Below are 10,647 nucleotides of genomic sequence, written 5' to 3' on the forward strand. Positions count from 1 at the left end.
GCCAGTGCTCTTAACCTCTGAGCCGTCTCATCTTTCTAGGTTTGGTGTTTTAGGAACATTCTCAGCTTTCCGTGTGTGTCGCCTGTGTACAGGTGCATGCCTGTGCCCACGGCGGCCAGGAGAGGGCGCCGCCAGACCCTCTGGTCCCCGGGCTCCGGACGGTGTGACCCGCCTGTGGGGGAAGCCGCGCTCTGTAGCCCCACCCCGCGCTGTAACCTGTACCCGCGGGGCCCTTAACCCCACGTTTTAAACTAATACATTTTTTCGCTTTGTGTCTGTGTGTAGCTCTGTTCTGCAACAATGTTTCTACGCTGCCAGGTGCTTCCTGCGGTGAACGGGCACCTGGGGCTTCCTGAGGCAGAGGCAGGCGGATCTCTGTGAGTTCGAGGTCAGCCTGCGGTCTGAGCCAGCCCAGGACAAAGCAAACAAACAAACAAAAGATGCCGACCGGCTGGGAGCACTTCCCGCGCCAGCTCCCTCCCAGCCTACCCTCCCGGCCCCCCGGACAGCTCCCCCACCCCTCTGCCCGCCTGGGCAGCTAAGCGGAGGGTGCGGGACCCAGGCGCCATGGGCAGGTGTGTGCTGCCCCCTGCTGGCCGCGGAGCCTGAGACCCGGGGAGCTGTGGGTCTTCACGGGGCTTCGAGTCCACCTTCTCCCCGAGCCCCTCGGTTCCCAGCCGGCGGGGCGAGCACTGGGTCTCCACAGGGAGACACAGCGGCCCTCTGACCCGAGACGAGGGCTCTAGTCTCTCGTCTTTCCTCTTGCGTCTGGGTGTTTTGTCCCAACGTCTGGCAGGTCACCCGTCGCCCGGTGTCCACAGGGACCAGCAGAGGGCGCGGGATCCCTCAGGCTGGACTTAGAGGGGGCTGGGAGTTGCCGTGCAGGTGCTGGTGGTCAGACCCGGGTCCTCTGGAAGAGCAGAGGGCTGTACCCACCCCTCTCCCCTCCCCCTCCTGGGCTGGAGATGCTGCTGCTCTCCCCTCCCCCATGCCACCTAGCATGCCGACCCTCTTGCTATGGCTTCTGGAGACATCACTTGTCCGCGCCACTCGGGTTTCTGTTGCTGTGATGGAGCACCGTGACCACGAGGAACTCGGGAAGGTTTATCTGCGTACAGACCCTGACTCTCGGGGTCCGGAGGGAAGCCAGGGACTCAGGCAGGCAGAAGCCTGGAAGCCGGTGCAGCGGCCATGGGGGGCTCTGCCGCCGCCTTGCTCCCCACGGCCTGCCCAGCCTGCTTCCTTACGGAGCCGGGGACCGCCAGGCCCCACCCACAACGGGCGGGGTCCTCCCCATCCATCCCCAGTTAAGAAAATGCCCTTCAGGATCGTCTGCTGACAGGTGATCGGCAGGCATTTTCTCAGTCCAGGTTCTCCTCTTGCGTCAAGCTGACAAAGCCTTCCAGGGCACTCCATCAAGAGTAAATCATGTGTACTCAGGAGCAACTTTCATTATCTCTGAGACCTTCTAGGGACTTCAGTCATCTTTTGCTTTTGCTTTGTTTTGTTTTTTGAGACAGGATCTCAACTTTGTAGTTCTTGGCTGGCTTGAAACTCTTTGTGTAGACCGGGCTGGCCTCGAACTCACAGAGATCTACCTGCCTCTGCCTCTTGAGCACTGGGATTAAAGAACCACCACACTCAGACTTCATTTCTTATTTTAATTAATTAAGATACATCCCACTCTGTAACACTGGATACTTGAAAGTTGAGTATGTAGACCAGCTTAGCCTTAAATTTCCAGTAACCTCTTGAATTAAAAAAAAAAAAAAGTTATTGGGCGGGAGAGATGGCTGAGAGGTTAGTAGCACTGGCTGCTCTAGAGGACCTGGGTTCAATTCCCAGCACCCACATGGCAGCTCACAGCTCTAACAGAGGATCGGACACCTTCACACAGACATACATACGAGCAGGCAAAACACAAATGCACATAAAACACATGTAGGTAAATCATTTGAAAGATTAGTTCTGGGGATCAGAGAAACAGCTCAGCCAGTGAGTGCACTGGCTGCTCTTCCAAAGGACCCGGATGGTCCACAGCAGCTCACACCCTCTGTGACTCTGCTTCAGGCATTCACCACCCTCCACTGGCCTCTGGAGCAGAAGAGGCGCGCGCGCGCGCGCGCACACACACACACACACACACACACACACACAGAGAGAGAGGCAGGCCAAGACTCCATACACTTTTTCTTTCTTTTTTTTTTAAGATGTATTATGTATACAGCGTTCTGCCTGCATGTGTGCCTGCACACCAGAAGAGGGCACCAGATCTCACAATAGATGGCTGTGAACCACCCTGTGGTTGCTGGGAATTGAACTCAGGACCTCTGGAAGAGCAGCCAGTGCTCTTAACCTCTGAGCCGTCTCTCCAGCCCCCATACACATTTTTTAAAGTTATTATTCTGAAAGACCAAAAGATAGCAGCGATCGTTAACACTATGTAGAGTAGGCGTGGTATAGCAAGAGCTACCTCGCTGCATTCTTTCCCGCCTTCCAGTTCCGGGGGGGTACGTGACTTGGCTCACAATCTGCCTTCCCGCCTTCCCTGTTCTGGGTACGTGACTTAACTACGGCTTTGTTCAAACCACCCAATCAGAACCCTGTAACTGCTTCTCGCTTCTGTAACCGCGCCTCCTGCTCCCGAGCCCTATAAAAACCCGTCACCCTAACCGAGAGGCGCGCAAGTCCTCCGATAGGCTTGGTCGCCCCGGGTACCCGTGTATCAAAATAAACCTCTTGCGGCTTGCATCCGAAGGCTGGTCTCGCTGTTCCTTGGGAAGCGGGGTCTCCCCGTCTAGATAGGCTCCTGGCAGTCTTTCAATTCAAGACAAGCAATGGTACTTTGTCTTTACTAAAACTGATCTTTGAAGTCAGGCATGGTAGCGCGGGCTTCAAATCACAGCACGTGGGGAGCAGTGGCAGGAAGATCAGCTGTTCGCGGTCGTCTTCGGCTACACAGGGAATTCCGGGGCAGCCCGGGGCTACCTGAGGCCCTGCCTCAAGGTGAAAAGACAGAGACGGCTGTACAGCTTTTTCTTCACAGAGCCCTGGAGACCTAGCCCACGGGCTGCGCGGCCACTGAAAGGAATCTCGGCAGGCGAGTGCCTCAGAGGAGGCTTGGGCTGCGGTGACCTGTCGGAGCAGACACCCAGTGTCACCGTCCTACTGTGTCCCCGCCCACTCCTCCAGAGCCCCAGACCACCTGGAAGCCAGACACACCCTCGGTGTGGTCCGGTGGTCTCCTGGGCAAGGGGGAGGGCTGGACAGGGAGAACGAAAGGCAAATAGAAGACTCTCAGGACAGACACACGCGGGCACACACGCACACACGCGCACACGCACACACGCACGCACACACACACACACACACACACGCACACACGCACACACACACACACACACACTCTCTGGCCAGTGCACTGTGGCAGCACAGCGGCCGGCCTTAACTCTAGCCATCTCCCCTGAAGAACACAGAACCACACAGCAGCCCTTAGCAACAGAAAGCTCCAAGCTCACAGGGTTCTAACAGCCCCCCTCCCATCCCAAGCCTCTTCTGGTACATTTGGGGTTTTTTCTTAAATTTATTCCTTCTGTGTCCGTCTGTCTGTCTGTGTGTAAGTGCATGGCCAGCGGGGTTGAGGTGACTTGTGGACGGGGCTTGGCTTCTGGCTCAGGTCTTCTTGCTTGGCGGCAAGCGCTGTTCCTCACTGGGCGGTGCCCTCGCCCCTGCTTTTGTTTCCAGGCCCGGCTCAGGCAGGAGAACCGCCTTAAGGCTGCTTGACACTCCGGACTCCACCTCCCCAGTGCTGGGAATACAGTCCTGCACCGCCATGGCTGCCTTCACCTCTCACTACGCTCCGGCCTGCCCAGCTTCCGTCTGGCTGCGCCTGCAGCTGCCCCAGCACAGCCCGCCAGGCAGGCTGCTCTCGCCTCGGGCTCTTGAGCTTGCTGTGGCTCACACACTCCCCACACTAAGCTAAGATAGACAACCTCAGTCACTCTCTGGGCAAAGGTCCTAGAACCCTTGAAGTTTCCTGCCTGATAAAAGTTCACAACGGCATCTTCTGTCTGCAGTAAGACTTCTAACTGGGTTTCTGTAACCTCTGAAAAGTACCTGACGGTAGGAAGGTTGTTGTCAAGGGCGGGGGGGGGGGGCGGCTCTCTAACTTACCACCTAACTGGTCCTTAGCCAACAGCTAATGATTTAATGGGCCATCCCAGCTCCCAGCATGATGACACCTTAAACACCCAAAAAGATGGGGCAGAGAGTGTCCAGGGAGGCTAGCACCCACAGGCACGGGGCATCTCAGTGCTCCTCTGGCTGCCCTGGTGTTGATGCGTTACAGCGAAGCAAGAAGCAATAAACGTGGGAGGTGATCTGCCTCACGGATCACCAGATCTGAGGAGGGTCTTGGAACGTTCTTGATTTTTATAGCTGACAGTCCACAAGCACAAGAGGCCTGGACTTGAGGCCAGCACCTTGGCCTGAGGCGGTCTTGTGGGACCGAGGTCCTGCTCGGGGAGGGTTGGCAGGCAGCGTCAGAGCTGACCTCACTGCAGGTGCTCGCTCGGCCAGTTTCCACCAGGAACCGGGGAAGCACACAGCGTGGGAAGAACCCCCCATGAAGTGCCGTCATGAGGGAACTGGTCCACCTCCTGCAGGCCATCCTCTGACCTCTACACACACCCTGAGGCATGCACACACAGGCAGACCTAACAAGCAGAACGTAAACTAGAAGAAAAACTGTGTTTTCTCCTTTTACTCACATATCTCTTGCATCACTGAGAGTCAGTTTCTCAGAGCTCTCTCCCTTGACCGTGTCAAAACCTGCCCTCAGCATTCGGTGCTATTTCTAAGACCCCAAGAGCAGACTTCTCGTTTGCTGGTTCCCAGGCCTAGCAAGGAGCCCTGCAAAGAGGAAGCACCCAGTCTTCGCCTGTTGCAGGAACATGGCTAGAGAGCTGTCCCCACCAGACACTGAGAGCACGTTGAGGGCAGGGCTGAGGAGCTGCCGCGAAGAAAGGCAAGAGGCCGGAGTTTCTTCCAGCATCTCCCTCCAGCTCGGAGGAGCAAGGCAGATATGGCCTGCAGTGCAGGGGGACAGTGTGGGGGAGGGGAAAGCAGGAGAGGCCTCTGACCACACCAGAGGCACAGCCCCTGCCTCCCCTGCCATCCCAGACTGAAGGGGAGAATGCTACCCCTGGGGACGCCGTTTAGTTTAGATGACAGCCCCTGCTCTGTCTGCGGTGGACGTGGGAAGTGGCTCTGTCTGCTGTCCCTTTCGGTCTCACTTTCTGATCCTCCAAGTATCTCTGTAAATTCTCAAGGCCTCTGGAGATTCTCCCAAAGACCTCAAAGCAGGTGAAACCGCAGGGCAGCACAGCCCAAAGTCCTTCTGAACGAGTCTCCATGTGTCCGGGCGCTCCTCTGCAGCTCCTGAGAGAGACGTTTCTGTTTCCAGGCCTAGGTTCAGCTCACCCCACTCCTGGAGCTGCCTACACACTTCAGGCTCCACCTTCCACAGAAAGCCAGGCAGCCCTTGCCACTGTCTGTCTTTACCAGCATCATGAAGCCTGAGGAGATTTCAAGTGACAGCCCCGCCCCTAAGCTGAGGATCTGGAAAAGCCTTGTCTATTGCTGCTTTGGTTTTGCTTCAAGACAGGTTCTTAGTATGTAGGCCTGGCCAGTCCCCCCAGCCTCAACCTCTCTCAGGTACTGGGGCTGTAGGCCCTGGGGTACCGTGCTTGGACGGCTTCCCCCGCCCCCGCCCCATCCTGGTGCCCTTCCACATCTCCTGAGGGACCCAAGTCTTTCTCCTATGTACAAGCTGATCTTTTGGGGGAAGTGTGTGAACTCCCTGTGGAGCAGGCCTGAGGCAGAATGGCTGCTTGAACTCAGACAGCTCGCCCCAGAGCAATTTATCAGGACGTTATTTTCATCTCCCTTTGAAGCCGTCGCTGCCCTCTCCTGGGGTGCTAGTGTCAGCAGAAGTTGGTGGGGAAGTGATGCCTGGGAGTTATCTAAAGAGGCAATTTGTGGAAAGGGGAAGTATGAGTGAGGTCCCAGAAGGGACTGGAGGAGCTAGTGGGGAGAAGAGCCAGCGGACAGAGAGACGACCCGTCTCCTAACACCACCAGCGTCTGTGGAGACCCGAGCCAAAGCATGGATCTGCAGGGTAGGGAAGGTGGACCACACAGAGGCATGAGCCAGCACGAGGCCGGCCTCTGGGCTGCGGAGCCAGGAGGCCTGGCGGATCTCAGAGGGCGGCACTTACATGGGGGGAGGAGGAAGGGAAGGGGCAGGTGGTTAACCTCTGGGCCCCTCAGGAGGAAAAGCTTTTGGACTGCGGAAGGCCCAGCAGGAAGAGTGGCTGGATGGGATCAACAAGGTAAAAAGAAAGAAGAGAGAGGGAGAGCCTGGAGGGGCCCCAGGCCGAGAGGGGTGACCCTAGCTCTTATCTGCCCCTAAACAGCAATTCCTCAGTGACCCCAAATACAGCAGCGATGAGGATTTGCCCTGCAAACTGGAAGCCTTCAAGAGTGAGGACTGTGGTGGCGAGGGGAGCCGGGGGCTGGGAGCACGGGGTGCAGAGGATCACAGAGCAGAGCTGGTGGAGGAGGGAAGGCTGCCTCTGTGATTCTCCCTCCTGTCTGCGCGGTCCTTCCCTGCCCTCCCCATCTCAGCACCCCCATGGGCTCCCTCACAAGCCTCTACCCCTACTTCCTCCGCCCGCCCCTCCCCCACACCTTCCCTGCTACCCTGGCACTGGTCAGCCACCTCTTCCTCAAACCCCCATCAACAGCACTTACTTGCTTTGCTCTTGTTCTCATCCAGAGAAGTACATGGAGTTTGACCTGAATGGAAATGGAGATATCGGTGAGAAATGGATGATTGGGGGGGTGGGGCCCTAGCAGGGAGGGATCCTCGGAGGGATCCTCTACGAGTTCTGTGCACAGGAAAAGGTCCCACCACAGTCAATAATACAAGGGTGGGTACATGGAGGTACAAGACGGCGGGTGGGGGGAGGGATACCCTCTTTTCCCACCTTGATTTCCTACCTTCAGATATTATGTCCTTGAAGCGAATGCTGGAGAAACTCGGGGCTCCCAAGACCCACCTAGAGCTAAAGAAATTAATTAGGGAGGTGTCCAGCGGCTCCGAGGAGACATTCAGCTACTGTGACTTTCTCAGAATGATGCTGGGCAAGAGGTCCGCCATCTTGAGAATGTGAGAGTCCAGTTCCAATGACCTCGGACTTCCCTGTCCTCTCTGTCCCTAGCCCCGGCCTTGTCCCCCGCAGCCACCCTTCCGTCTTAGAGACTCTTTCAAGATCCTTCCCCATCCCCAGCCCATGCGCAGCTCTGGTCCCCTCGGCTGGCCCCAGCACTGTGCTCCCTGCCCCACTCTGCCTCCCCTTCCTCACTCTTCCAGCCTCCCTTGAGTGGCCATGGTGTCTATGTCTCTTCCAGGATTCTGATGTATGAGGAAAAAAACAAAGAACAGCAGAAGCCAACGGGTCCCCCAGCCAGGAAAGCTATTTCTGAGTTGCCCTAATTAGAGGCGAAGGGGCTTCTAATGACAGCAGCATGGAAAAGAAAAAGTCATGAGCCAGAGCCAAACTAAATAAATGATGCTCCCGCACCAGGCTAAGACCGCCTTGCTTTTATTGGGGGACCCCTAGCCTGGATCTAGGGGAGAAGGAAGCATCTCTGAGGGGAGGGCAGTCAGCCCAAATAATCCATCCATCCAATACTAAAAGGGTTTGCTATGGTAGACAGCGCTTTGTACTTTAAAAGTCTTCCAGAGTTTTAAGACAGCTTTGACCTCAAAGGATATAGGCAGTTGGTGGCACACGCCTTTAATCCTGGCACTTAATCTCTATGAGTTCAAGGCCAGCCTGGTCTACAAAAGGCCAGCCTGGTCTACAAAGAGAAGCTCTGTCTTAAAAAAACTAAACCAAGCCAATAAGAATATAGGTGTGATATCTGTGCAGGCTCCTGGGAGCTTCATGAGGAGTCAAGGTCATCTTGCCCAAGTCTTCATCTCAACATTTGTGACACTGACAAATCCTTCAGCCTCTCAAGCTTTACTGAAAGTAGAAATGACAGCTGAGCTGTTTGCTGTTTGTTTTTTTGGGACAGGGTTTCTCTGTGTAGCTTTGGCCATCCTGGAACTCTATACCAGGCTGGCCCTGAACTCAGATCCACCTGCCTCTGCCTCACAAAGGCTGGGATCAAAGGCGTGCACCAGAGCGGCTCTGCTGGGAGCTAAGCTGTTGTACTTGTCTGAGCCCTGACTGAACAGATGCTTGGAAGAAGGAACCAGCACCACTGGATGGAGCGAGGGTCTCACGACCCTGTACAGCTAAACAGGACATTGGGATCCTTATGAGGAAGAATGACAGAAGTCTGGTTCAATTCCCAGCACTGCCAAAAAGCAAAAGCCCTGTCTACTAATGAAGGGAGGAGGCATGTATCATGTATCGGAGGCCACCTGGGCATATACAATGTCTAACTGATAGAAATGGTGGAACAGCCAAGCAAACCAGCCAGCCCAAACTCTCTGTGCAGCACAGACTGCCCTTCTGCTTTAGTATTGAGGTTACCGGCCGAATCAGCATCCTTTTGTTCTCCCCAGATAATTACCCTTGCCAGCAAGCTCTTTAAGTGCCCGTCCTGGCTCATTTTGCCAAGGGGCGCCCTCTAGTGTAGAAGTCTCATGCAGGCAGGGGAGGAATGGGGATTCTTCAACCCTTGGCAGCGGCTGGAGCCGCAGCTTTTGCAGGTGAGCTAGACTCTCCAACCCTTGGAGCAGGCAGTTTCCTGTCCTGCGGTCTTGGCGGTTGTCTGTAACCGTGAAAGCCGTGACTGCGGCCTGCAGACTCTCCTCTCCGCTTCTTTTATTCCTTTAGTTATTACTTTACAAATATGAACGCTTTGCCTTCGTGTAAGTCTATGTCCACATGTGTGACCGGAGCCTGTGGGGGCAGAGAGCGAGCAGCAGATCCCTGCAGCTGGAGTTACAGACTGTTCTGAGCTACTATGGGGGTGCTGGGACTTGAACCCTGGTCTACTGTAAGAGTGTGGCAAGTGTTCTTAACCTCTGAGCTATCCTTCCAGCCCCTCCCCCCCTTTTTTTTCTGAGGCAGCATCTCAGACCAGGCTGTCCTGGAACTCCGGAGACCTGCTTGCCTCTGCTTCCTGAGTGCTGGGATTCACGGGTGTGCCACCAGCTCCTCTGTTGTTTCAGTCTAGTCTTCCATCCTTCAGCCTCAGCTCTCCATCGTTCTCCTGCTCTTCCCCTTGTGCAGCCCACATGCTCTTAGGCTGACCTGCTGCCTCCTCTGCAGTTGTCCGGCAAGCTGCCGTCTCAGCGCTGCTTGCTTCGCGCTGCCAGCTCAGCCCCCACCACCGAAAGCAGGCAGGGGAAGGTCATCAGAGAGAAGGCTTTAACTGGGCCCAGGGTCCTAACATCAAGGAGGGTACCACAGCAGCTACCCTGGCATCTCCCAAGTGAGCCAGACGTCGGCGCTTACACACCCAGGAACGCGGCAGCGCCAATCACAGCGAACCCCTCATGCAAACATCTCAAACTGTAAAACTGACAGAACTGTCCCTTCAGCAGTAGTCTCAGCAGCACCTCTGCTGGGCCACGAAAGGTGGCCCTCTCCTTCCGGCCTGTGCGGAAACAGCAGAAGGTACTGTACACTTATGGGTGCCTGTGCAGTAAAAAGCTCAGTACAAGCTACGTGAACTGCCCCAGCCGAGGCTGTCCCTGCAGGGGCTGGTATGCTCAGCTGCCATTATCCTTTCTCCACTGCTGTGGAGTGTTCAAAAGAGTGCATGTTGCAAAGAGTGGCTGTCTCGCTTTGACCAACTTCCTCTCAAGGAAGCCAGTGAACATAGGAAGGGAGGGTCCAACGGGCACCATCCAGGCAGCAAACTGTCCCATGCTCCAGTGTCTTGTTTACATGGCAATGGTTAGAACGTTCAGGTGCTTACCATAAAACGTCAAGAAATCATTGTTAGTAGTTTATAACAACTTTAACAGATTTTAACAGTACCTAGCGCCCACTGCTGCATGAAAGGTGGTTCAAGATCACAATCACAGGCTAATTCTTAACTGTGTTCTGTTAACTTTTCATATTCATTGTCCCTGTCGGACAAGTGATTCCTTTATTTACCTGTATCAGCCAGACACAGGCCTGCCAACCTTTGCTTCTGCTCACTTGTCTTCTGGACCTGAACTGTATATACCCTTTGAAGACTAAGATTTGTATCATATTTCTGTGTATGTGCATGTGCAAGAGAGAGAGAGAGAGAGAGAGAGAGAGAGCGGAAGGTACATACAGAGGCCAGAGGACAACCTTGGCTATCATTTCTCAGATGATATCCACCTTGGTCTGTGTGTGTGTGGCTTTGAGATGGGTTTTCTCACTGGGCTTAGCCTAACAGGTGAGGCAGGCCCAGCGAGTGCTAGGGGATCCATGTGTCTCCTGCTTCTGCAGCACTGGAATTACAAGCAGATGCTAAGTTCTCCGTTTCATCCCTCTCTTTTCATACTTCTTGAAGGATTTTTTTGTTGTTTGTTTGTTTTTTTGTTTTGTTTTGTTTTGTTTTGTTTTAGAGCACTATTCCTCTGCCT

The 10,647-nt window shown here is 54.9% G+C and overlaps 1 protein-coding gene across 1 annotated transcript; it reads left to right on the top strand.

Moving 5' to 3' along the window:
- Nucleotides 1-6,023: 6,023 nt before the first annotated feature.
- Nucleotides 6,024-7,653, top strand: Aif1 (allograft inflammatory factor 1). Its single transcript, XM_021655894.2, has 6 exons — nt 6,024-6,178; nt 6,330-6,391; nt 6,476-6,542; nt 6,838-6,879; nt 7,068-7,230; nt 7,473-7,653. The coding sequence occupies exons 1-6, from the start codon at nt 6,166-6,168 to the stop codon at nt 7,555-7,557; spliced, it is 432 nt and encodes a 143-aa protein (XP_021511569.1). The 5' UTR covers nt 6,024-6,165; the 3' UTR covers nt 7,558-7,653.
- Nucleotides 7,654-10,647: the final 2,994 nt, after the last annotated feature.

The sequence above is a fragment of the Meriones unguiculatus genome, chromosome 16 (assembly GCF_030254825.1).
Source record: "Meriones unguiculatus strain TT.TT164.6M chromosome 16, Bangor_MerUng_6.1, whole genome shotgun sequence".
In the NCBI taxonomy this organism is placed as follows: Eukaryota; Metazoa; Chordata; class Mammalia; order Rodentia; family Muridae; genus Meriones; species Meriones unguiculatus.

Excerpts from the sequence above, each read along its gene's own strand:
- Aif1 (XM_021655894.2), top strand. Across the intron at positions 6,543-6,837 it reads CAAACTGGAAGCCTTCAAGA|AGAAGTACATGGAGTTTGAC; the intron begins GTGAGGACTGTG and ends GTTCTCATCCAG. Across the intron at positions 6,880-7,067 it reads GAATGGAAATGGAGATATCG|ATATTATGTCCTTGAAGCGA; the intron begins GTGAGAAATGGA and ends TCCTACCTTCAG.